The 27,602-nt window shown below is 38.0% G+C and overlaps 1 protein-coding gene across 5 annotated transcripts; it reads left to right on the forward strand.

Annotated features, from left to right (window-relative positions):
- Positions 1-1,951: 1,951 nt before the first annotated feature.
- On the forward strand, positions 1,952-26,195 carry gcgrb (glucagon receptor b). 5 transcript variants are annotated; one of them, XM_079462246.1, is made up of 14 exons: positions 1,952-2,171; positions 15,862-15,953; positions 17,105-17,201; positions 19,043-19,150; positions 19,580-19,674; positions 19,764-19,870; positions 20,206-20,365; positions 20,623-20,782; positions 21,080-21,140; positions 22,776-22,845; positions 23,268-23,356; positions 23,428-23,572; positions 23,781-23,822; positions 24,193-26,195. In XM_079462246.1, the coding sequence occupies exons 2-14, from the start codon at positions 15,903-15,905 to the stop codon at positions 24,553-24,555; spliced, it is 1,548 nt and encodes a 515-aa protein (XP_079318372.1). In that variant the 5' UTR covers positions 1,952-2,171; positions 15,862-15,902; the 3' UTR covers positions 24,556-26,195. The 5 variants fall into 5 exon arrangements, with proteins under 5 accessions (XP_079318372.1, XP_079318374.1, XP_079318373.1 ...); XM_079462248.1 differs by lacking the exon at positions 19,764-19,870 and having other exon boundaries at positions 24,193-25,963; XM_079462247.1 differs by lacking the exon at positions 23,781-23,822 and having other exon boundaries at positions 24,193-25,884.
- The last annotated feature ends 1,407 nt before the right edge of the window (positions 26,196-27,602 follow it).

Raw genomic sequence — 27,602 nt, forward strand, 5'->3', positions numbered from 1 at the left:
CGTGGATGGCAGCTAATGATAATGTTTACTAAATCAGCACAAAGCACGCAGTGGATCAAACTGACCTTACCATCACTCTATCTGGAAATCAAACGCGATCATATCTTTCTGTGTGCCTTACGGATGCATGGAGGTGGACTGCCAGGAGTCTCAGATCTTAAAAGGACTCCAAGCATTCAGTAGAATTTCGGAGCGCGTGACTGAAATACACTTGTGCTGTGAATTTATATCAGATGCATAAAAACACATACAGACGTTTGTAGCCTGGATTTGTCTGCAATACTCTTTTTTCTGTTATTGCTATATCAGTGTGCAGTGAAATATCAATTTAGGTTTTTTTCAAAGGAAAAACAGACAGATGAGTCAGTTGTTGTTATGCGGCCGGAGTGCAGAAATTAAAAATGTAGATTGCATAGCAAATATTCTGCTCCTGGCAGATTTTTATGAGAAATACATGTTGGCGTCTTGTCAAATCTGAGCACTTTGTCCTGATTTCTTCTAAAGCGCTAAGTGATGCCATGTGACTACAACTTTTGCTAATAAATTGTTGGCTGTTGTTCAGCATTTAAAACAATATAGACAGCGTGTACAGTATACTATTTTATGTCGAGCCTGTGACTAAAGCTGCTTACAAATGTCATGATTCTGCTGCATCATGTCATGTTTCTCTTGGTACATTGGCAGGATCATGACAGAACCTCATGTTTAATGTGGAGAGAGGCAATTATTGTTCTTATGGCCTTCCATACTCTCTCTCTCCGGTCTCGTCTTTGTTCCCATCCTCTCGTTACCCTCGTTATTGATTAATGCCCTACACCTGTTTCCCTCTTGATTTCCTCACTTATTTAATGCCCTTGTGTCTTCTGTCTTGTGCTGGTTCATTGTGGTTTGTGTGGTGAGTTCTTGTGTCTTGTCCTCTAGTTTAGTTATTTGTAGTTCATGTGAAAAGTTAATGTGAGTCTTGTTTAAGTGTAGTTAGTTTTAGTCCTGTCCTGTTATTGTATCCCTGTTTTGCTCTGTTACCCCCACGTGGGATTATGTTTTATTATTAAAATATATTAACCCCTTACCCGCTGTCTGCACCTGGGTCCTCTCTCTGTGTCTCACCACTCGAGAACAATGACACATGAATAACAGCTTCAGGTCAAAGATCACTTTGATTTGCATGAGATGATGCACCGCTCGTCTTGATTGGTTATTTATGCAGAATCATCTGTAAAAAGTAAACCGAAGGACACTTTAAAGGACGTTTTACACACTGCTCGCTATCTGGACTTTCTCTCGGTCGCTCGATCTTGTGTTTACTAAATGTGCCTATACAGTATTGAATTTCCAGCTGCTGCTGTATTCTGAGTGATATTCAATACCTGTTGGCCAGGTTCCCCTTCAGTGCTGAATGATTTTATAATTAGCTTCAAAACATCTCTCTCTCTCTCTCTCTCTCTCTCTCTCGCTCTTTATAATTTAATTATAAGAGTGACACATATTATCAACTCTATTATGATCATAAGAGACATGTAACTATAGAGAGCGATCAGATCTATTATCTATTATACAATTATTTCTCTTATATTTTACCTTTTCCCCTTTGTTTACAATAAAGAAATGTTGTAGGAGTTTGTGTGCAATGTGAACGAATGTTCTTACTCATAATAAAAGGTTCATAAGTGAAATGACCTTTTTTATTTAAACACCAAAGAGTTATTTTGGTAAATGTGAGAAGTGTTATTTTCAAGTGTTTATAAAGTAAATTTCTTATTGAAATGAATGAATCTTGCCTTGCTTTCACGATAAATAATAGCAAGTGCTGTGTCTGTGTGAGGAGCTGTTCATGTTTTTCTCTTGAGAACAGACACTGTCACTTATGCGTGAGGTCTTAAAACAGATATTGATCTGCTTAGTTAACACGCCGCCCGCGGGCGCTGATGTGACCCTGCCGTGACGTCACATCGGGCTCTCGGTAACGTGTCTGATCCCGTGCGAGCTCTTCACTCAGACGAAGGGAAACGGAGGACAAAGGACGAGGACGCTCAAACTACGGGTTTCCTTTGTAAATCATCATTATAAGTCGCTGTTTCTGAACGCAGGATTACGCGCACTGCAGGCGCCCTTTGGTTTACCGGTCAGGATGAGCATTCAGATGGACACAGCTCGCGGTGAACGCTCCTCGTGTAAGTGTCGAAGCGTCTCGTGCGGGTTATTGATCAATGAAAGTTGAAACGATTGATGATTGAAAGTTGAAACGATTGATTATTGAAAGTTGTGACTGACTCCTGTCGGTCAGACTCTCCCGTTACGCGCGCGCTCCAGCACCTGCTTCTTCCGAGCTGTGAGTTTATTTAGCTGAGAAAACAGCACTTTATAGTTCACAAATTATTCATGAATCGTTTATAATTTGCTGTGTGAAGTTTTAGCCACTTTTAAAGCCCGACAATTTCGTCGTCTTTGAAGATTTCTCCGCGCATTGGGGAGCATCTCCAAAATGACCCACTTTTCCCGTGCGTCCGCCGCTCCAGTTTGCTTTTGGTAAAAAGTGAGTGATACAGTAATATAATGCGGTTTGAGTGTTTTATCGGGTAAACATTTGTTCATGTGTTCGGGTTAATACGAAGGAATCATTGCGTTAAAAAGCAAGTATGCCATTTTAAGGGTCAGACAAAGTAAATCTATTTAAAGTAACAGCTCGCAATTTTCGTTGTTTACAGAGTTTCATATAGATTACTGAACATGTCCTCGGCAATCTACATTTACATTTAGTCATTTAGCAGACGCTTTCATCCCTACAGATGAGGAAACATTGGAAGCAATTATAACACAACAAAATACATAAGTGCATCAAAACTAGTCCATTAAAGCCTAGCAGAGTATACAAAGCTAAATTTTACGGAATAGCATTTCCACAAGAAAAATAAATCAATTCATGGCAATTGTGTTTATTGCATAGAAATGTAGACTAATCATGTCTTTTTTTAGTAATTCATTCATTTCTAAAGTCGGACGTAGGCTATAAATGTACAAAAACATATAATTCGTCTAAATGGCACATTTACGCAGCACAAGACAATTTCCTGGCACTCACAGGTAATGGTCATTCGACTGCTCACATTGTCCCTTGTTTACTTAAGCTAGAGATGTGGAAGTCAAATCCCCAGGGTGTGAATCACATTAAGAAGATGCATTCGTTCTCTTCTTGCGTGTGTGTTGACGGGTTAGTTAAGCAAATTGATGCATAATTAGAAGCAGGCATGCAGAGCCTTAAACAAACAGTAGCGCATTACAGGTCCATAACATTGACATCATGTTGCTGATGCGTTTAAGTTTGATATGATCATCACTAAAGCAGTTAATCATCACAGATATTAATAATCCAAGCGTTTATGTGAACTGGGATTATTCAAGTACTGATCCTACATTAGTCGGGTATTTGCAAGGCAAGGCAAGGCACATTTCATACACAATGGTAATTCAAAGTGTTTTAAATAGAAGAAATTAAAATATCCATTTGACAGATCAGTGAAGAAATAAGACTTTTTTTACCAGTTAAGAATAACATCTTGCTAAACACATCTTGTTTTGTCACATCTCACTGGATTTCCATAACAATCTCACGAGAATTCGTAACTATTTAATGGGGTGGCAAATTTATTTGAGTTTATACAATTTTATTCATACGTCAATGTGATTATTATATATTTTAAGAGTGTTGACCACCATGCAGAGTTGTAACTGTCTACGTAAATTGATGTAAAAAGAACATTGTTGAACCATGTGCTCGTCTGTTTTTAGGTGACTTGTCTTTGATTTATTATATCGGTTATATGCTCTCTTACTGTGGTCTCGGGCTCACAGTGGTCAGCCAAAGATGTTTATTGATTAAAGAAGAAACCCTTTTACCATGGTCAAGATGTGTGGGCTAATCATATCCCCCTCAAACCCAAGCCATTGAATGTTTATTTGTATTCAGGTCCAGACCGTTTCTCTGATTTAGAAATGCAGGTCTATAAAAGAAAATATATATTTTAACAGTAAATGGTCTTCAATAGCCTGGGGACTTTAAAGAAAATATATGACTCTTTTATTTTTTCCTTTTAGGATGGGGTGCATACTGTATATGTCTGGATGAGATATCGCTTTATTGCTCCATGAACTCTCTGTAAGTCGCTTTGGATACAAGCGTCTTCTTAATGACAAAATCTAAATGTAAAAGTATATATTGACCAGGGCTGGACAGAAAAAAAACAATAGCATGAACCGCAAGTACAACCCAGCATGTATGACATATGCATATAATGCTGTACATTATCCCATCGATAAATAAAGATTTTTAGAATATTTTGATAATCAAATAAGCTATGATGATATGGTGAAAGAAATGATTTTCAGTAACACATTTTTGGCGATGTGAGGTGATGATGTTCATCTTTTCCGAAACTATGTTGATTTGCACACAAAAAAGTATGGATGTCGTTTTTAGATCCATCCACTCTGGGATCCGGTTAAAAAAAATAGTGGTTTCAGCAAAACAAAATTTTAACATACACGCGTAATTGTGTGGACGTGGCTTTTCGTGAGATCCCACGTAAAGAAGTTTATTTACAGAATTTTAGAAAAATTCAATGTACTATTTTAATTTTTTTGTAAATATTGTAGTGTTTTTTGTGCACTGTGCACAAATCTGCCTTCATCTTATGATCCCATATGGACGATATCAAGTCCCACATACTTTTTTTCGTCACAATATAGGAAAAGGCACATATAAAAAATGTATAATCAGATTGTATATTATATAGCATTAAAACAGCTTCCGAAACAGCTCACAAAGTGGTAAATTCATCCGTGTGTAATTTTCTAGACGTTTTGTTTTCTGAAGCGATTTGCATAATTCCCTCAACCAGGTGTGAAAACGAGATAACGTGAGCTAATAAACAACAACAAAATCACCTCATCCTCGGTTAGTTCACCTCTCTGTTTTCAAAGGTAGTGAAAGAGTCCAAAACAGTCGCATCTTACTGCGACGAGTGAACTTTGAATCCGAGTCAGGCCATAGAAGTGAATATAAAGTTTAATGAAGCTCAAGTCAAAGTAACTTTATTCTGCTCATAACTTACTCGTGGAGGTAACTCTGTACAATCAAATCACATTTTCGATTTATTGTGTGATTTATGAGCGTGCCCTGAGCTGTTTTAAAAGAGCATTGTGAACTGTTCCTGCAATTGTAGCCTAAATATAAAAAATGAAGTTCTAGTTTATGACGTGGCTTTGTTATTGCTGATTAACATGATAATGAACCTGTCTGAAATAGCTACGTTTCTCCAAAGCCAGAAGGAAGAGAGAAGGGCAGGTTCAGCATTAGTCTGATGAGTTTTGAGCTTAATAAATTCATTGTATTATAACTAATTGTTATTTTATACATCAGGCTATACATTTTTTCAGTAGTATCTATTTTAATACTCTTATTCATTTATTTTTGTTAAATTATTCACTGAAAGGCACTTGGGTGTAGAATAATAAAGCCCTATGTTCTTACCCGAACCTGCTCCAAACTCAAACAGAAATAATAATGAAAATGGACAACATTGGAGCACAAGAATGAGGCATCAAATTTGGGAAGGTAACGGGTACAAATATTTCAGTCAAACAGCCAATCTACTGTGATGCGACAGACCAATGGAGTTACTCTAGTAAAATATGGTTAGTTACTGGGAAACACAGTGCCATGTATAATTGCGAGCATGTGGGAAACTCGGCCTTGGGCGCTCTTGCTTGTTTGAAGACATACATACGCTCTTAAACACACGCTTTGAGCCCAACCCTTGCAAGTTCCTTTCTTTAAAAGCTTGACACTGTACGAATGTGATTTTTCATATCAAACCGAGCTTGTGGTCGTGTGTGTTACTTCCTCTGATGTTTGTGGTTGTGCAGTGACCTGTGGGTTAAGTATTGATCGTTTAACAGCAATTATATAACATTTCTTGGCCGTATTCTCCCACAGATGATCCGTTCAGCTTTTCAAAGTCATTTTTCTTTTTACCGGTAACTGAAATTGTAAATGAATCATCCCAGTTTGTCGAGTTGGGCAGTGATCATTGGCAGCGGATCACTCGTGGACGCTTTCGTAGGTCTGTAAAATTCAATGCTTGGATTAGTAAGAGGTCTCCTGCTTGCGTAATATTCTAAGACTTAAAGTACTAACATATGCAATAGTTTTTGTGTCCTCTTGGGTGTCGTGTGGAATGCTTTAGTTAAGCGTTTAGTTTCCCTGAAAGGCTCGGCATTCTCCAGGGAGCTGTTTCTGACAATGACATGAATCGATCCAGAATTACCTTATTGAACACCGCTAAGACTATTAGCAGTCTTGGCCGGTCTCTCTGTCTGTGATGCTCACATTAAAGTAAATGATGCCATTCTTTCAGTATCTCTCTCTCGGTCCTGTTGGGTTGTTTCGGGAGTATGTGTGACAGATTAATGGATATGCGGCATTTAGATTTGTACCCTCAGGTCTTCTGATGGCACAGGTTTGTTTCTGACACCGAAATGCTTTGATTCTTCACCTGTCAAAAGCATCGCAGCGGCCTGATGGAATCCCTTCTCAAACTTTCCGCAGTGTGTGACATTAAAGAGGTGTGCTGATCCCATATTTTGATGGGGTTCAATACAGACCTTTTTGCTGGATCGAATATTGCGCCGATCCCAATTCGATCCTGTGCCTGGAAAGAACAAACAAATATTTTGATAATCAACTAATCTGTCGATTAATCATATATTATTTCAACCACTAATCAGAATGTTTTTAATGGTCATTCAGCTTTTGAGCAAATAGTTAAAACATTGAGTTATCATTTTTTTTTACCAATTATATATAGACAAACCATTTAAATATACTTTTAACCAACTATTCACTTACACCTTATCTTTTTTGTTTTCTGTTTTTGAGTGTTTTTTGAAGTATTCCAACATGCAGGTGTGCCTCCGTGATTTGCAAGTTCCGTCTTGCATGTATTGCACAGTACAGCATTCTTGGTTGTAAGTTTTGTGAAACTTTCCCAAACCTTGCTAGTTCGTTTGCACTCCATCATAATTCACACTGCATTTTCTTCTTCTTACATTAAAGGATGGGTTAAATAAACCGTAAAAGTTGTAAATGCCTCAGGGCTATTACAATGCCAACAGAGGCTGTGAATATTACTCAGAATTCAGGCACCGGATCAGGAAAGGAAAAGGTGTTATCAGAGTACCCCTAGCCGAGAGATAGATATACTGTAGATATAAGGGTCTTGCAAGACGAGAGAACATCATAATCAGCTCTCCAGTCTGGCCTTTGATCATAGTCCATTGGCCCCTCCCACCAACTCACTACTTGATTTGCAACCATAGTGATGGTTGTCATGGCGATTAGCATTTTACATAAATGTTGAATTTGGTTCTCTGTAATTAGGCTAAATGGGCTCGCTATCCATATATATATGCTAACATTTCCATATGCACATAATAACTAAATGCACTGAGAAATAACAAGATGTGAGATGAAGTCCTTGAGTGAATGAAAGGCATTTGAATCATTTTTATTTTAATCTTAAACAGGTTTCACACTATTTTAAGTTTAATATTTACTTAAAAATATATACTAGCTTTATCTACATAGTAATCAATATATGATGACTTTTTGCACAATATAGGGGTGCATCGATATGTACATTTTGGCTGTTAACAATAACTTATCATTTTTTAAGGGTGTAAGATGATAACCGACATATTGGCCGATATATAGTATCTGTTTTTGTATTTTTTTGTATTTTTTAATCTGTGTTTGACATCCTGCGGACGGGTGTACAACATCAAAGTTCCTCAGAAGGGTTGAGTTCGTTCTGTTTGCAAATTGCTCTCATTATACTTTGACGTAATTGGTTGATTAGTGTGCAAGTCCTGCATGAAGTCGAACACACCCTATATTAAATTATAGCAGTCATGTGACCATTTCTCTGTTATCTGAATAAAATAAACCAGATCAGCATTTCACTACTCAGACAGATGAAACTTGGCCAATAGATTTCCCCTAGTTCTGTTCCTTTTATATCCAGTCAAAATTCCTTCTTTGAATGAGGAATTGTGGGTAATAGTCGTGTGTTGTAATGTGGCCGTTTGAGGTATGAATGCGGGTATGAACTTCACACAGACTCTCATTTCAGCATCTTGCTCAGCCCCATATGGATGGGAAGAGGTAATCTGCTCACAGATCTGTGAAGTCTTTCCATTCCTCCAGAACCTGATTTACATGCAGAATGTTTTCTGTTTATAGATTCTATAGACTGACAGTATCCCAGCCTGTCATATGGTCCTTAATACTGAGAAGCATTTTATGTTTAACTCCAGATGGTAATCTGACACGGCAGAAATTCCCAAATTAATTGATTAATTGATTTTATTTAGTTTGCTATATGTTGTATTTCTATGAGATATGTGTTGTTTCCATTGTCTACTGTACATACGTGGGTCAAAAATATATAGAATACATATATGTAATTGTAAACGGGGAAGGAAAAAAATTATGCATTTAAACAAATTTGATCTCAGCTGAAATGAAATTTCTCAAACCACATCAGAGAAGAACACATTCATGTAAATCACAAACAGGGTGATTTAATAGAGAATGAACATATGTGCAGTCAGCGTCTGGTGACGGTGAAGGTCTGTGATGTCTGCCAGAGCTTCAGTATCTCTGGAGACAGAAGCACAGAATGAAAGAGGATACCTCTGAGCATTTCGTCTTGTTCTGCAATATCTTTTATTCTTCAGGGCTGATTATACACACACCAGCAGGACCAAGAAATAAAACATACAAAGAAGGATCTGAACCTTCTCGACAAGGAGATGTATACGTGTGGTGACATTTTGGAGCTTGTTGTTGCGTCAGATGGTGTTGTTGCATAAAACTTTGCATTTAATTCACTAACCGTCTGCAATCTAGTTTAACCAGGTGATGCGGGAGCCAGTGCGCATCATCACGCGTGGAATTCAATTTAACCATTTTATGTGAAAGAGATGTTTATATACGTTTCATATTGATGCTGGAATCAGTAATTCATTAATCGTTCATTATGTAAACAGTTAGAAGGGTCAATAAAGTATGTTAGATCATGGATCTTAAACATCCTAGCCGCTCAGAATCGACCCGCATGATTGGAGAATTCGCCATTGAGTTTTTATGTCATTTTTTGGAGTTTATTTTGCGTCTGATTTGCGTAATTCAGCAGGTTGGGTCTTAAATCAACTACATGTGCAAATAAATGATGCTATGATCAAGAATCATTTATACTTTATGAGTTTGGCCCTCTGTGAACCGTTCCCGCGCAGACACAAAGATGGAGAGCTTGACCGTGATTGTTTTCTGAGAGGAATTGATGGAAATCAAATTAAACACTAAAGAAGGCGAAGAGATGCAGAAACGTCAACGTGCATTCAGATGCTCAAGGCCGAGTGGCTCCTGTGGGCTTCTTGAATGAACAAGGACTACAGTGAGTCATGTGAACGTTACGATGATGTTTCACTTGTGGCTTTAAATAATATTCTTTAGAAGTTTTGTAACTTAGATTTTTCACCATCAACATTTAAAAGTTTTTCAATGAAGTATGATAATAAAATAGTTGGATGAATATTAATGCACCAATATCTGAAATATTGGTAATAATGAGAATATGATGAAGGTATTGTTATTCTGAGTGGTACCTGGACACATTCATCCGAATTCTATCTCAGATGTTATTTTGACCCAGATTTGACCCACTTTCAGGCACGTTTGAGGCTGTATGACCTTTGAATAATAATTTGTGCACCTGCGTCACGTGCTCACGTCATGTACACACACCTTCGCAACACTAAAATCTAAACACAAATTTAAGAATCAGCACATTTTTGGTTATTGCATATACTGTACTGGATTCATGTAATATAAAATAAGTGTATGTATGAGATTTGGAAGAATGCAGTAGTTTATGGACACGCTGGACATTCCTTACAATCTCCATAGAGAATTGAAGAGGGAAGTGGGTATATAGTTTAATGGCTCTCAGCTGGGTATTGTTGGATTTATGCCCATGCTGTCCCCGAAAAACACCCCTGGGAACCTCTGAGAATCCATCCAGACATCTGCACACACTCCTAAACAAACAACTTAATGGACAGAGTTCAATATTTAGTTGAGAGAAGACGTCTTTTCTGAGCTTTGAATCTCTTAAATAAAATCAACAGAGATTAAACTCACAAAGAGAGAGAGAGGTAATGATCTAACACACCTTCACCATAATGCTATCTACAGTGACCTCAAGAAGTATTTAAGCACTTAACCTTTTAAATATGTCTGAATGTTGTCACATTATCTACAAAAACACAAAAGCAAGTCATTTTTCAAGTTCGTTTTTTTAGAACGGGTGTCAAGGTGATTTTTAGTGCGTATATGAAGTCTCATGAACTGACGTGATACAGCTGCACTAAGTGACTTTGATTCATGTTTATCATTGTTTAACATTTATTAAATGTTTACGAAAAATAGGGAGAGATTATTGGTTGTGATTTAGGAAATGTCACTTGTAGAAACTGTTTCGGTCTAATTTTGTCATATTTTGTTATCAAGATCAGATAAGAGAGGAATGTTATACGCGGGGAAAATTGTAATGGCATAATGTCACTGAGTGCAGCTATAACTTCAAACTGCTGTCATGGGGTGTAAGCTTAAATATGAAGTACTGAATTTTGGAATAAAGGTGACAAGTAGTCCATCTTTCCTCTTGGTTGGTTGTCACCGGGTTTTGCAAATATCTTATTATCAACAAGTGTTTGTCAACTTTGTTGAGTTTTTTTCCATTTCCTGTAAAACAGTGCATTTGGACCTTTGAGGTTTCGGAAGGACAGCGGCAATATAGATTGTACATGTTGACCTTCACCAACATTTTTCAACGTTAACATACTACTGCATTTAACAGAGAATAACTCTCGTGTCTGTCTAATCTCTGTTCTTGACTGAACACTGACAGACTCCATTTGTCCATCTCTCTTGTCTCCAGCCGTGTGGATTGTTTCCGGCTCTGAGCTCTCACAATGACCCTGTACCGGTGATGTATAGACAAGCGGAGGTGTGGTGACTGATTTGTCTTCCTCTGTCGGTCTGATCTATAGATTAGCTGTCCGTTCTTCTCAGGTTGGCCTTTTGTCACACAGAGAGACAATATATATAGGGTTCATCCGTGTTTGAGTGTGTTTTCACACAGGTGAATCATGTTTACTGCGGCTTGTGGTATACTCACACCTGGCTACGTTTGTTTTAAAACTTGCCGTGTTTTTTCTGTACTTCAGTTTGTTTAGACAGGTATGAACACAGCAATCAAACTTTTAGTCGCACCAAAAATCAGTCTGATAACACCTGAAACAAGGTGGACTCGAGCGGCTTATACCTTTCATTTGTGAAGTGAGGTAGTGTAAGGTGACCGTTTTCAAGACAGATGTTTTGTTTATTGTATTCCAACATAGTAAAAAAGTTAAGTTGGATTGCAGCTTTAACAAAAAAACTCTTATCTACATATTCATGGTGTGATCCAACAGCAACGTAGACTGTGGTGAAAATTCAGGTTATCACATTAAAATAATTTAGGAACTTTTCCTAAATACTTAATATAATAATAATACTTAAGCATTATAATTGTTGTATTGCTTGAAAATGAATCTTTGCTGTATTTGAAGTATGAAAAAGTCCAGAGCGTGTTTTCTGCTATACTAGAAAGTTTTCACTTTCTGCAAGTGAATTTTAACATTTTTTATGTGAAATTTGGGAGAAATATTGCTAATAGTTCACAGAATAAAACAAAATAATAATTTTACCTAAACACGTACCTATAAATATAAATTCAGAAAAACTGAAAATTATTTTAAAATTATCAGTGAATAAAGAATTACCTCTTGGTGTATTTTTTATGAAGCATGCCTTTAAATCCAATTATATGAAATTATGTTTCTGTCGCATTATACTGCAATATCCCTTTGGTCACTGCTGTCATGATGTACATTTTAACCTTCAATAACTTTTGATTCACATCGCCAGACATGTAAAACCATAGCTGTCTGCGGACACATATCAGCGGTTTTTAAAACGTTTGTACAGTTTTACTCATGTAACCGTCCATTATTTCCTCATCATACGGTCAGATTTCCTCTGGTGGATTTCATTGATTTGCATAACGTAAGGAAATGGAAACTGGGTGTTATCTTGAAAGCGTGTAAAGGGCATTAACTTTTATAGGCATGGATTATTCATTACGCTCCGTCTGGGATATCTCAGAGTGCTATAGATTAAAGTGGAGGATTATAATTATAGGTATTCCGATGTTACAGATAGTAATTTCACAGTATTTCTGTTGCATAATAGACAAGAATATTAGACCAGAACAGACTTTAATGTTCAAGACGTGGCGTAACCGGTCAACCGTACAATTATAATGAACATCAGTGGGCTCACATTCAATTAAAAGACAGAATCCATTAAATAATGACTCGGACCTCCTGAATGGAGTCTAATGGTGGTAAATCTTTGATGAACCGGTGAGGAAAAGCCACACAGAAGGCATGTAGATGAGCATATGGGATTCAAATATATATACAAAGGTTAGACACACATTAGTCTTCACTTTAGACATTGCATCCTAAAGTAGCGCTAAAATGATAAGAAATATATAGTTCTGTAAAGTATAATTATCAGATGCTTGTCTTTTCTTCGATCGATCCACTAATGCAATACGATTTGTTTCTTAAGATTATGTATCGTGTTTAATTCATATTCTTGTTATTGAAAATGCAGGACGAAACACACACAGCCTAACAGACACATTTTCAAGGGCATACAGATACAATCGTACCGCGTAAACATACAGAACGACAGAGACTTCGCAAGTACAGTCGAGGACAAATGACTTATAAAAAAGATTTATAACGTCTTCGAGAAAGTTTTCCAAAGCATGATTTAGAAACATTACAGCCAAATAATATCATGGATCATATCGTTTCAGCATTTCTTCTCCACATGGTTATTTCCATTTCAAGAACCGAGTCAAAATGATTTTCTTTGGGAATTGACAGCGTGTCTCAGATGCTGAACATTGACCTGCACTTGAACTCACGACATTCCTGAACACAAACTGCACCAGCATCACTTATAGAGGATTTTAGTCTCTCCTCATATAAACATATTGCATTTACAAATAGAATCATGCAGCGGGATTACTGATGTCTGCAATAAATCAAAGACGTGTACGTTTACAATACGCAGCAGATTTATTTGCTGTGTTAATGATTCTAATCTGCTTTGAAAACACTTGAGGGGTTTTTTCAATGCTTGCATATTTCTAGTACTGGTTCATTTATCCAGTTCTCTTTAAATTAGAGTATTTAAAATGCAATGAATTACATTTCTTGCCCTAATTCAACCTAGTATCTAGTAAACTATAACCAAGTGCGTTTTTTTGTCAGTGCTTGAATTTAACTATTGAGCTTTTTATTAGTGTTGTGTTGACAATTCTATAACTGTCTCTCTCTCTCTTCCGTGACTGAATTTACCGTGTGAAGTCTGTGATGGATTCCACGGTTAATGACACACTAAATCTGTGTGTGTTTAAACAGGTTAACTCACTTTCTTGATAGATATTGTGTAAACTTCCTTTTGTAACGCACGCACGCACACTGTACTCAGTACTTTTAATCAATTAACAAATTAATACATAGCTGTCAACACTCCCGTTTTGTCCGGGAGTCTCCTGTTTTTCACACCCATCTCCCGTTTTGTTATTTCTCCCATGATATTCCCCTATTTCATTTAATTCTTCTTTGAAACTCCTGGACCGACGGGATCCGAAACGCGTTCCCGTGAACAGGATGGTGTCTCCGTGTCTTGAACCACTGCCCTTTGCCCTCACAGGCTGTCCTTTGGTAGGCGTCATTGAACGGTAGCCGAAGTGGAGTAGAGAGTATTCACCGCTGAAAGGTCCGCAAATTCCACTCCGCATTTTCTGTTTAACACGCTCTCACGGTCTGTGTCCGCTCACTTGAAAAGACAGATTGTTCCATCGACAGGTATAAGCAGTGGAGTCAACATTACAGCTAGTGCTTGATCTATTTTGGGAAGTCTGCCTGAAACCTATCATCTTTTAACACCACAAAAGCTGTTGTTGTTAAACTTTATATGCTTTTACAAAAAAGAACGTGTTATGAAAAGAGTGATGTGTTCTGCAGACAACTCGGGAAAAAACTGGTCCTATAGAGTTTATTTATATTCCCCGTACTGTGACCATAAGCGGATCCTATAAATAATATCTTCAATATGCAAACGCTGGTAAATCCATCCATCCATGTAAATAAGAAATAAAAACATACTGCTAACTATAAAACAAAGTTAAAACAACCGAACTACGCAGTCGCTCCTTACTGCATAATGCGACATCCAGGGGGCAAGGCTGGATCCAGATCCGGTAAAAAGCTGATGTCCCCACAAAGATCATACTAATACCGGTGTTAACAGTTTACTGTTTAAATCTAACTAAACCGTTTTTTATGTTTACTTTATATGGCTTTTATGGTTAAGTTCTGTCTGTAACGTTTCTGCTAAAAATCTTGTATGACATAAACATAAGTCCGTTTTTACCCAGCAGTAAAAGTGCATCAGTGTATAAGATAATATAGAAGACTTAAATGTTGTTAAGATGTTGCTTGATCTATAAACCCATATTTCTATCTCAAGTTCTTCTCCAGCGCTTGAGCTCCATCAAACAAACCTGCTTGTTCATTTCATTCAAGTGTGTTTGATCCGAGTTTTTGCAGGACAGAAAATGTATGAGACGTATGTTAAGTTCATGTGGTTCCCCTACAGCGAGCAAACTCATGTACGTATAAACTATATACTACTGTTATTCATTTTAGGATGAAAGTTGCACAATTCGGAGATGCTGCCTTCATCACATCCAGCGGAGAGACTGGAACAGAATGGAATTTGAAACGTTTTAGCCAAAAATGTTGACGTGGTTAAGAGGTTTTTTGCAGAAACGTTTCAGATTTCGTCCTGTTCTCCGGCTTCGTATGAAGTTCTGCCGTCGTGTCGATGGGACATCAGAGCCGATCTGTCTGGAACTGTATATCAGTGTGTTTCCTCCTGACAAAATACTGTGTGTGTTTGTGTGTGTGTTTGTATGTGATCGAGGGGGTAATGATGGCATGTTACCCGAGGAATGTCAGTGTGGGAAATCGGAGGAGCTAATCTCTTCCGCCGGAATTGGTCCGCAGGGATTCTTCCAGAATAAGAGTTTACAGATATCTCATAAACCATACGCTCGCTCGCACACACACCAAGGGTCTATTCTCGACGATAATGAAAGTGGTCTTTTCTGTGAGGAAAAACATTGAGGTTTAATTCAGATGTTTTATTCATTAATCTCACAGTCCTCTCTGAATGAGAGCGCTTGTGTATGTGTCTGGAATGCATTCACATCTTTTAGAATCAAATCCTGTTGGCTTTCCAGTGGATAATATCAATCACCACAGCGGTGACGTGCTGTCTACTGGAGGAAACTCTTGGGTTAAATTGTGTTCTGTGGTGGGCTTTTCTACCTGAGAAACGTCTCACTACTGCAGCCTCGAATACTGATAACATCAGCTGAAGATGTGTTCTGTATTCCTTTTGTTGAAGGATTGTTTTTACCCTTAAACATTTTAAATGTAAACATTGTACAATGAACCACATCTATAGAGACCGGAATATGATAGAGACCTGGTTGTGGACCCCAGAGAAACGGAGTTGTGATGGATGTCATGGTCGTGTGCTTTCTTCTGTAGGTGGTGTGACAGAGTGAGTGATGCCGGGCTGCTGGTGAGGAATGTCCGTCTGTTTACTCCTGGCCCTCTTCACATTGACCACATACACTCAGGTGAAACACACACACACACACAAGTGAAACACACACACACACACTGACCACAGACACACTCAAGTGAAACACACGCACACACACTGACCACACACACACAGGTGAAACACACACACACGCAAGTGAAACACACACACACTGACCACACCCACACTCAGGTGAAACACAAACACACACACACACGCAAGTGAAACACACACACACACTGACCACACCCACACTCAGGTGAAACACACACACACACGCAAGTGAAACACACACACACACACACTGACCACACCCACACTCAGGTGAAACACAGGCACACACACACTGACTACACTCAGGTGAAACACACGCACACACACACTGACCACACACACACTCAAGTGAAACACACGCACACACACTGACCACACTCAGGTGAAACACACGCACACACACTGACCACACACACACTCAGGTGAAACACACACACACTGACCACACACACTCAGGTGAAACACACACACATGTGGAAACAATGATCACAAGGACAGAGATTTCCTCATGGCAAACATAAAATCTCAGCCATTCACTTTTATACTGTAAATATCAAGTTAATATTATTTATAGAAACACGAGATGAATCATTTCAAGTGCTATCAACTAAGAAGCATCTGATCTACATACCGTTCTTGAACATCAAGGTACATCTAATGCTCCTGCATGATTACAACAACATCATTATCTCAAATGAGATTATAGGATGCTGAAAGATTTTAAGCAAAAGATAACTGATCTCTGAGTGCTGGATTATGTGTTCTGGAAACATTGATGGGACGCGAGGCCTGTGTTCAGGGTCACATCTGATAACCGCACAGGTTTCATTACCTGAAAGTAAAGTATAATCATCTCTCTTTTGCTCACATTAATGAAACATTTTGTCGAGAGCAATGACGCAGGTTCAGATCCATTCATTTAAATTCTTCATTCAGCACCGAACCAGCCCGGTTATGATGAGGGAAGATGGTTACGACTGACATGTTACAAAAGGAATTTTTCGGGGTTAAATCCAAGAATAGTTTATTGACAGTACTTGTGGAATAATGTTGAGAACGGGTTTACTGTGTGACATTGAAATATAATGTAATATGTTCGGTGGTATTGAAGGGGATGTGTAATATTTGTAGGTGTCCTCTGGAAAGTCTTTGAAACTGTTGCAGGAACAATGGAGGAGCTACACGAATGAATGTATTCAGAGCTTCATCAATACTCCACCAGCCTCAGGTCAGACACACACGCACACACAAATGCAATCTCACACGCAAGTTTGTTTTGGTATCCTTCTGGGGACTTGCCATAGATTTCAGTTGTGTTCATGTTGACCTATTGTAATGACATTTTCCATCTCCTACCCCTAACGCATTGCTACATTTTCACATGAGCATTATTTAGTACGTTTAATAATCAGTCAACAAAAATATGTGGGAATATACTGAAAAATATAATTCTCTATCCTGAAGTGCGATATATATAAAAAGCAGCAATTCCTTATTATTTATTCAATACAATAATACTATAATATGAATACATCATGCAAAATAATGTCAAACTGCAGTTGGGTTGTTTTGATTAAGTAATAATAACAAATAATGACAAATAATAATTTGTTATGATGTTATCGTTTTTTTGCATATAAACTTTTTCATATGTTAACGCTGTATTATTCGATATATATATACAAATATGTAATAAGTTATTTAATTGACTGTGTTGACAGTTAAAGGGATAGTTCACCCAAAAATAAAAACTCTGTCATCATTTACTCACCCTCCTGTCATTTCATACTGTAAAAATGACTTTAACACAGAAAAAGATATTTGGAAGATGTTAGTCATTTTCAGTTCCCGGGAAATCCTTGACTGCCATAGTAGGAAAAAATAGAATGGTAGTCAAAGGAGCCCCAGAACTGTTTGTTTTCCTAAATTCTTCAAAAATAATTTTTTTGTGTTCAACAGAACCAAAAAAAATTCAATATTTATTCAATACCTACTATGGTAGTGGATGATGTCCCAGAAGTGAAAATTGGTTGCATTCTTCCAAATATTTTTCTCTGTGTTCATTGGAACAAAAAAATGTCAGGTTTACTACCGTCAAAAATGATCCACAATTAGCTTACGGTTTAGATTGGTGGTATGGTTCTGTTCTGTGCAAAACTCCCTGCCCATCAACGCAGCCGGCATGAATAAGTGCAAGGAGTGCAGCGTTACCCCCTCAGGGTAAACAAAACAAGCAGATGTCATTAGTTCTTAAAGACATTAAGTGTAACACATAATTAAAAAGAAGTTTGTACTTATGAAAAGGAATAACAGAAGTCAAGTCTCGTGAAATTGTAAATGTGAGGTGGAGCTGGGGAAGGAGGAGGGTAATTTTCTCCTGAGCAAAGCGATGAGTTGCTATTAGCTGAATGAATTTAAAACGGAAGCTGTGATTGCGTCATATATCTATAGGTTGAGGATGATCAGCTGATGTAAGCTAGACTCACGTGACCTGCCAGAACTAACGCTATACCCTTGATACAGGTTTGAAATAACCTGAGGGTAAGTGATTAGACAGGATTTTCACTTTTGTGTGAACTGTCCCTTGAATAGGAAAATATATGTTCTTTGCATAAATTAATTGAATCATTTAAAGAAATGAATCATTATTATCATCATTATATGAGCTGAACACAATGTATCTTTACTTTTATTGTCGACCTCCTTTGCATATAATGAATTATGAATTATATGGTTATAACTCATTTGATATTGTATATATTGTGATTGTGACATTTTTTTTCTCCCTCTCCTCTCCCTTCCCTCTCTCTCTCTCCTCTCTCTCTCTCTCTCTCTCTCTCTCTCTCTCTCTCTCTCTCTCTCTCTCCTCTCCCTCCCTCCCTCCCTCCCTCCTCTCTCTCCCTCTCTCCCTCTCTCTCCCTCTCTCTCTCTCTCTCTCTCTCTCTCTCTCTCTCTCTCTCACTCTCTCTCTCACTCTCTCTCTCTCTCTCTCTTCTCTCTCTCTCTCTCTCTCTCTCTCTCTCTCTCTCTCTCTCTCTCTCTCTCTCTCTCTCTGTGTCTGTCTCTCAGGGTTGGTGTGTAACAGAACATTTGATCAGTATGTGTGCTGGCCCGATGGCTCTCCTGGCACAGTTGTTAATGTGTCCTGCCCGTGGTATTTACCCTGGTATCATAAAGGTGTGTGACAATGAAATTTGATGAACTATCACCAGTACAAAGTCCTGTATTTCGTGTGTTTTGGGCCTTATTCCAGCATGTTTTAAATTGTAGTTCTCATCTGCCAGATAACATCCCATCTACAGTATAGAACCCAACATACCACAGCAACCAGTTTCCATTAAAAATATTACTTCCATTACAGTTGCTGTGTTGGAGATAAAAGGATTTTCAGTCAAGATACTGTGCATACAGTATATGCTTAGTGGTTATGCTAGCATAAAAAACAAATATCCAAGCTAATGAGATCACGGAGGAATGTGTTGAAAGTCAGTTTAAATGCTCTGTTTGTTACTTTAGCTTTAGGCATGTTAATAACTGAGTTAAGTTATCCGATCTCTGATCGGTCATATTGTTTCTGTATTCGTGCGTGCTTGTGTGTCGGAGCAGTTCAGCAGGGTCTGGTGTATCGTGTGTGCGGTGCCGACGGCAGATGGACACACAATAAAAACACTAGCGAGTGTGAACAGGACGATCCGGGACAGGTAACACTTTTTTTTCTTCGAGGTATTTAAGGGTTTGTTTGTGAACGCTGATGCTGATGAACCCCCCCCCTCTCTTTTTCTCTGTGAAGAGGCAGTACGGTCAGATTCTCAGTAAATTCAGAGCCATGTACACCGTGGGTTACTCACTCTCTCTCGGAGCGTTAATTCTTGCCCTCGGCATTCTGGTGACCTTCCGGTAACTACCCGTCCGTTTCGGAACACACAGACACCTCCTCACAGGCACAAATGTCATTTTGATGAGCTTGAAGAGGATGTTATTCGTACAACCAGACCGGAAGAAAGTGATTCACTTGTTGTGGAAATGTACATATGATGTGACAAACAAGTAATTTCTCTGGATAATCAGATGACCCTGGGTGTCGAGACCTCGTGATTCATTTTATACCATTTGTGTGTACAAACAAAGTGTGAAAGCTGGCACATATAAGACAGCGCTTCTAGTGTTTTGCAATGAAATCCATATAAATTCTCAACAACGGCTTCTCGTTTTCCCACAATGCACCTCTGCAGGAAGTTGCATTGCATGAGGAACAACATCCACATGAATCTGTTCGGTTCCTTCATCTTGCGCGCTCTCTCCATTCTCATCAAAGACGCACTGCTAGATCAGATGAACAGCGTTCAGAGTGGACCACATCATTATCAGGGTCAGCGCTGGGTCGACATGCAGGTACATATGCAACGCAAACCTTGTCGTTGTAGCTTTTTTAGATTAGTTTAATTTCTTTCTTTCTTATTATTTCAAATGTTTTTTTATGTTGAAAACATTTTATGTGTGTTGATTAAAACCAATAAAATCTTAAAATGTATAATAGCTGTCTATTTTCTCAAAAGTTTTTATAATAGGATATAGATTGTTATCGATCAGACGTTTTGATAAAATACCATGTCGTCGCCGGTCACATGTTTCTTGTATCGTTTTTTCAGACTGTCACTGGGTGTCGTGTCGCCATGGTCTTGATGCAGTACAGCGTCATGGCAAATAACTATTGGCTGCTGGTGGAGGGCTTGTATCTGCACAGTCTCCTGGTCATCGCCGTTTTCTCTGAGAGGAATTACTTCTATATATATCTGTGCATCGGATGGGGTGCGTGGGACTTCACACTGCACATTAATCAGCTTTAGTTTTCAATTCAGATCCGTAGGATTTACTGTATTGATTACCAATTCCAAATCTGCTGACTTACTTACTCATATCAAAGGAAAAAGAGTGTTAAACTGAGTGTATTTGTGGTCACATCATCTATTTCTGGATCAGTTTGTGCGGTTGAAGTTACTCTTTACACTCCATTGTTCTACATACCAAACATCAGATTTTGATCAAATCTTAAGTATGAGTATTTTCAGACTAACAGGTAGTAACTTTTGTGTCTCTGTGTTGCAGGTGCGCCTCTTATTTTCGTGCTGCCGTGGGTTGCAGTCAAATACCTGTTTGAGAATCAAGAGTATGTCTCCTTTCATTTCAGGTTTTACATGTAGTGACCCCAGAAATATTTAGGTCACAATGTATACAGGTATATTTGCGTTGGACAAAATATCAAACATACAATTTCAACCTTTTCTTAGGTCTAACTTCACTTTTAGTGCTGTCAAATCTATTAATTGCAAATAATCAATTCCAAAATAAACGATTGTTAGGATTATATGTGTGTGTAAATATTTGTAATATACTGTATACACATGAATGTGTGTGCACTTATATACAGTACACGCACATATATTGTATGAACACAAACATTCATTTTGGAATCGATTAATCGCGATTAATCGATTTGACAGCACTAAAAAAAGCTCAAAAGAAGTTAAGTAATAATTACGTTTTTGTGATGTTTGTGTTTGTCTTTCACAAAATGTCATTTGGTTTGATATTTTGTTATCTAATGCAATAACATTCAGATGATAAGTGTGGTTGAAGTTTTAGGGCTTTTCATCAAGATTTTCAAAGTTTCAACATCACATTCTTTTCGGATTATAAACATCTTCTTGTGCTTTGAAATCTCCCACCACTTCACTGTACATCGCAGGTCTGTAAAACATGTCCGGCACATTAAATTCTGATTGAGCTATAAAGTGAACCCTCACATCCTCGTGTATGTAGAATGTGTTTGTGTGGGATCTGCTGTACAGAAACGGGAGAAACGATTTAGCTTTTTACGAGCCATTTATACGACTGATTTCCCTTAACAATCGTATGCTGTTCCGTCTGAAGAGATAAAGATAGAGTAATTCACAAGTCCTTACATATCAGACACAGATAATCTTGGAGTATTTGAACTAACCTGATTTTATTAACTTTAAAGGTTTAAAATATAAAGTAAGCTTCTGTCACACACTTGTTATTTAGCAAAGAGACAAATTTGTTCCTCAAGGATAGAGAAGTAAATAACAAAGTACTTGTTGAGCTTTTATCATGATTAAATAGTGCCCCACAAAGGCCCCCTATTAATCCCTTATGAGTTCATTTATAAAGAACTTGGCTATTAAAAAGATCTGACAAAGTGTTTTTTATCCTAGACTGATAGATGACAGACAGGATTGAGTTTGAATATTGAACATGCTCTATTAACCTCGCAAAGTTTCCGGCAACTCCATCGTCAAACATCACAAGAGTAGTGCAACTTAAAGTGGTAACTCCTTAAAAACCAGATGAAAAAACAGAATGTACTCTTACATTTGACTTATAAATACCTGTGAAATCGAACACGACCTGATGAGTCATATTCACTCTATTCAAATAAGAATGATTCATCTCATTACCATGGTAACACTTAAAGACTCGTAATGCTTTCATTTAAGAATTAAGTTAAGAACGCAAAGGGTATCTGCAAAAACACAATTAAAACTGAACACAGAAACTAAACCTGACTGTTACTATATTCATCTTGCTATTCAAGCTACATTTGTTTAACCTTTTTAACATCCAGTTCATTTCAGATGGATAAATCTCCCTTCTTTCTGTTTGTTGGTTATTCGTGGTTCCTGTTTCCCTTTCTGAAGTAACCATTAAGACATTTGGATTTGAATGAGTGCTTCATTGTTCATATTGTTTATGATCTGTCTATTTTGTGTTTCATGTACAGATGTTGGGAAAGGAATATTAACATGGGTTATTGGTGGATAATTCGCTCCCCCATTCTGTTCGCGTATCTGGTACGAGACACACACAAACGCATTCACTTCTCATTACATTCATCTAAAACAAAAAGAGTATTTTAATCCACAAGATTTAGTGTGTGTGTGTGTGTGTGTGTAAGCTCATTCCACACACATAGACATCTGAAGGAACGCTGTGTGAACGCCGCAGGCTCAGAAACGCTTTATGAAGTCGACATGTCACTGAGCATTAGTACAGCGAGCTCAGATATACAACCGCTGCAGGGACTTTACAAAACAAAACACATGAATACTCTAATGCCAATTGTGTTTCCAACTGATAAAATGATGTACATCATAACTCCCATGGGTTCCTGCTGTTATATTGTGACTATGCATGCAAAAATGATGTAGCTCTCAATATAAAGTATTGAAAATGGTCATGTTTTGTTGACTTTCTTTGTCTCTCTCTGGAACAGATCAACTTCATTATTTTCATTCGTATAATAAAGATTCTAATGTCCAAGCTTAAGGCTCATCAGATGAGATACACCGACTATAAATTCAGGTACGAACTTCAATCTCTTCTCTCCTGCTGGGTAGACAACGGTCTCTCATTAAATCTCCTTTCATTCAAAGGCTGGCCAAGTCCACTCTCACCCTCATCCCTCTGTTGGGAATTCACGCCATCCTCTTCACCTTCGTCATCGATGAATCCGTGCCAAAGGAATCTCTTCTGAGGCTCATCCGCCTCTTCTACGACCTCCTCTTCAGCTCCTTCCAGGTCAGAGGTCGAGCGATGCCCACCAGCTCTGCATTAACATTCGAATGATTTCAAACAGGAAATTGACATGCAATCTTAACTTACGATGTTGCTCATGTTGAGAGTTTCTGAATGAATGTTGTATATAACCGTCTATCGCAAGATTTTAGCGAGGATGTGAGGTTTGCATGCAGGTTCTTGAAGTTTTGTGCTTTGTGTGTACTCGCAGGGTCTCCTCGTGGCCATCCTGTACTGCTTTGTCAACAAAGAGGTCAGGGATGTTTGTGACTTTTTCAAAATCGTCTACAAACATAAATATGAAGCTAAATAATTCAAAATGAAAACCAAAATCCCAGTAGCGTCTCAACTGGTTTGGCTTCAGGACAGTTGCTCAATTGTTTATTTATTTGTTTATGTAAATTGTATCTCAAAACAAATGGTGTTTAGGTTATTCAAAGGCACATATAGGCTAGTGATTTCAAACTATATAGTTGATGAGTATGTGCATTACTTGGAGGTCAAACCTTTGTGAACTAAATATTCATAAAATAAAATTAGAAAATTGTAATTGCACGAAAATATATGTATTTTATACACAATTGGTATAAACAAAACTTGTCTCCCAATCTCTTTTCCGTCAGGTCCAGAGTGAGATGTTTAAGAAGTGGAAGAGGTGGAAACTCGGAAAAGACATTGAAGAAGAATACCGTCACACTCACAGTCAAACACCCCACGCCAAAAGCGGCAGTATCGCCCTTGCGATGACCCACGAATGCCCTGACACCCCTGAGCGGGCGGACTCAGCCCCGCCCTCTACCGAGTCCCAGCGTCTAGTGACTGCCCTTCACAACGGAGTGAGTAGAAGCCGAGGCCGAGTCCGGTTGCAGTTGACCTCCGGGCAAGAGGAGGGCGCTAGTAACTGCAGCTCTCTAACGGACGTTTGTCTGGAAGAGCGTCCGCTTAACAGCAAGTGCTCGGAGGTAATGACGGAAACCAACGTTTGAGGGATGTTCGGTCGTAACTGTAATTGTAGACAGATGTTCTGACATTCAGTTATAAAATCAACAGAGAAGAACTGACCGTCATTAGCTCATTTCCATAACCATTATCATGACAACACAGGAAACAACTCTGACACGTGGATCTAGGAAACTCTATAAAAAATTTAACTTTGCTTTGACATTCTCTCCACTCAACAAAAACAGTATTTTAAATTATAGATGGTCGCTAAGAGAAGCATTACTGCAGTAAAAGTTAAAAAGAGAAATGCCTTCATCCTAAGTATTGATCTTAGTCAGCCATCTCTACTAGCCAGAACATTATCGAGATATTTGCTTGTGTGATTTTTTTCCAGAAGAAAATGCCAATTGGGCCTCTTGGCTGTTTACTCATTCTGGAGTTCAATCCACTTTCATTGAGTCGCTCAACAAAACACCTCGCACTCGTATAAAGCAGAAAAGAACGAACTGTGAGGCGTGTGACAGATCATTCATAATTCAGAACCACTTCCACAGAACGCTCGACCTCATGAGCGTTCGTATATTCAGATGGGAGACCCACAAACGGATGTGTCAATCAAAGATCATCGGACGCTTGTGACGAATACAGCTGTGCTTGATGTTTCACGTGAGAAATCGGTTTGTGTTATTATAAACAAACATTGTTCTGTACTCACATTAATGTGTTGTGAACTCTCTGACGTGTTTTTAAAGCATACAGTGTAACGTTACTGTGTGAATTCGCTTAAACAACACGCATGCATCAATTGGAGTGCCATTCCAAGCCCAAACTACATAAGGACAAGTCACTCAACTGAGAGACTTCAAGAATGTTTCCTTACGATTCCCTGGTGAAAGACTTGTGGGGTTATGGGGGACCCTAGACGGCATTCAGAGCGACTGTACGATTCACTGCTTATGGAAAATAACATGCCTAATCTTTCCATGTTTGGGTGCAAAGGGTTTGTTTGGCTCTAAGCCATGTCATTTCAACATGCAAAAAAAATGTTGCCAATCCTTAAAACGTGTATTGAAAATTAACATGGCAGGTTCGATGTTGTTTAGAACAAATATAGTTTGTATTAAAGCTTAAGTAATGTTTCTTTTATACACTAAGTCATAACATGGAATTTTGTGTGTTTCGAGTACCGGACATCCTGTGAATTTGATGCATCCTGTTCATTCGTATGTTCATTTGTTTCTACGCAAGAGTTAATAAGAGGAAATGTTATGTAATTATGGAACATACTGTACATGTGAATGAAAAAGTTAATGAATTATTAAGACATAAAGAAGGACTGTACAAATAAAAGTCCCTGCTGTGGGTTGTACAGTAAATGTGTATGTTTTAGCATAATGACCGAGTTCTCTGAAACCACTGTGGATCTGTGCTCCATAAATCACTGACCGCTACACACACACACACACACACACACACACATGCAAATGACCACATTACCCACTAACACACACACATTTACATAGCGAGCGATCTAAATAGGGACATTGCATTGACGAACATAATTTATACAATTATAATTTCTTTAGGGTAACTCAAAGCGTGCATTTCCAGAAAAAAGAAATAACTAAATTAAATATATGATTTACTTCGAGACATCTTACTTAAAATAAAGTCATGCCCACACAAAAACAGATTACGTTTCCCGCTTTTTCTTATAAATTCGTTCCCAAAGTATAGATACGGTAAGCAGGACATAAACAGGGTTTGTCCTGAAGCCCTTCCTGTTTCAGATTTGAACACTTCAAAAACATGAGAACAAAATGCACTCTACAGAACATATCAAATCCAAATGTTAAAAGAACATTTTGTATACAAAATATAACAACTGGAAGTGCGTCTGACTTAAATCCATGAAGAAATAAAAGAATGCAAAATAGAAATAACTTTCATGCATTAATTCACTTGTATTATCCAAATGACATTGAGAATTTGACATTGTTAATTCCTTCATATTTTGCACACGTGATGCTTTTAACACTTTCAGGCATTTTTCCAACAGTAAGGCTGTTTAAAAGAAATGCAAAGAAGCATAAAGTTGATTAAACTGTAATATACACAGGGCACACCATGTGAGGAACGTTCTTCTTATCTCCCATCATTAATTCTGTTTGAGGGTAATTTACACGTAGCACATCCGTTCTCCCTCTATGATGCTGTGACTTCTCTTAATGAGATTGGCTCATTTCGGCACATTATTTCCAGCGTATGCTATCATAAAATATATCAGTCCTCACAATCCTGCAGCCAGATTTCTTTTACGACCCTCATTTACCACTAAATGGGTGATTTGATGGTGATTGACTCTGGGATTGTAATTGTGTGTCAGGACGGGATGTAATCTCTCTGGCTGTCGACACAAAGGAGATTCGTTAGTTAAACCAGCCAGCGCCGAACTGAAGTGTTTTACTGCCATGCTTAACATTTACACTCTTGTTAAAATGCCAGTCATACTGCATTGCACAATTTAACAATAACTACCAATAAGCTTGCTTTTATAGTCGAGCAAACAGGTTTCAAAATACATTTCAAAATTTGATAATCAGCAGTCATCACTGAAATCGGACTCTATGAGAAACACTTCTCTTTATTGATAACTCTTCACCTCGTGTGATGTGTATAAGGAACTAAGCATTTGAGTCCCATTAGTAAACATTTAATGATCCGCTTTAATAGCAAGACACTTTGATACACCAAATGTACCCTGTGTTTGTAGCATTGACAACACAATTACATGGTGGATAATTTGTTTTCACGCATCATGATCCACCATACAAGCCCTCAAGCCATAATAATTCTGTTATCAGGAGAAATAAATATTTCAGTGGATGAGGTGTGCCACGGAGATGTGCAATTATATGAATCATTTACTTCAAAAATGGTCATTTATTTTAGTCTGATATGAGAAGATAACATGATGGCATTTAAATATACCATTTTTGTTTCCAACTACAAGGCAAAATGTGTAGGGTTGATATAATAAGTGGTTTATGGCATATAAAGTCAAACTATTTGATTCGATTTATCTGTTATA

This window comes from Barbatula barbatula (genome assembly GCF_947034865.1).
Source record: "Barbatula barbatula genome assembly, chromosome: 8".
Classification (NCBI taxonomy): Eukaryota; Metazoa; Chordata; class Actinopteri; order Cypriniformes; family Nemacheilidae; genus Barbatula; species Barbatula barbatula.

Bases quoted from the DNA above. Each gene is read 5' to 3' on its own strand.
- gcgrb (XM_079462246.1), top strand. From the start codon at position 15,903: ATGTCCGTCTGTTTACTCCTGGCCCTCTTCACATTGACCACATACACT. The intron at 15,954-17,104 runs GTGAAACACACA...TAATATTTGTAG, and splicing joins CATTGACCACATACACTCAG to GTGTCCTCTGGAAAGTCTTT. The intron at 22,846-23,267 runs GTACGAGACACA...TCTCTGGAACAG, and splicing joins CCATTCTGTTCGCGTATCTG to ATCAACTTCATTATTTTCAT.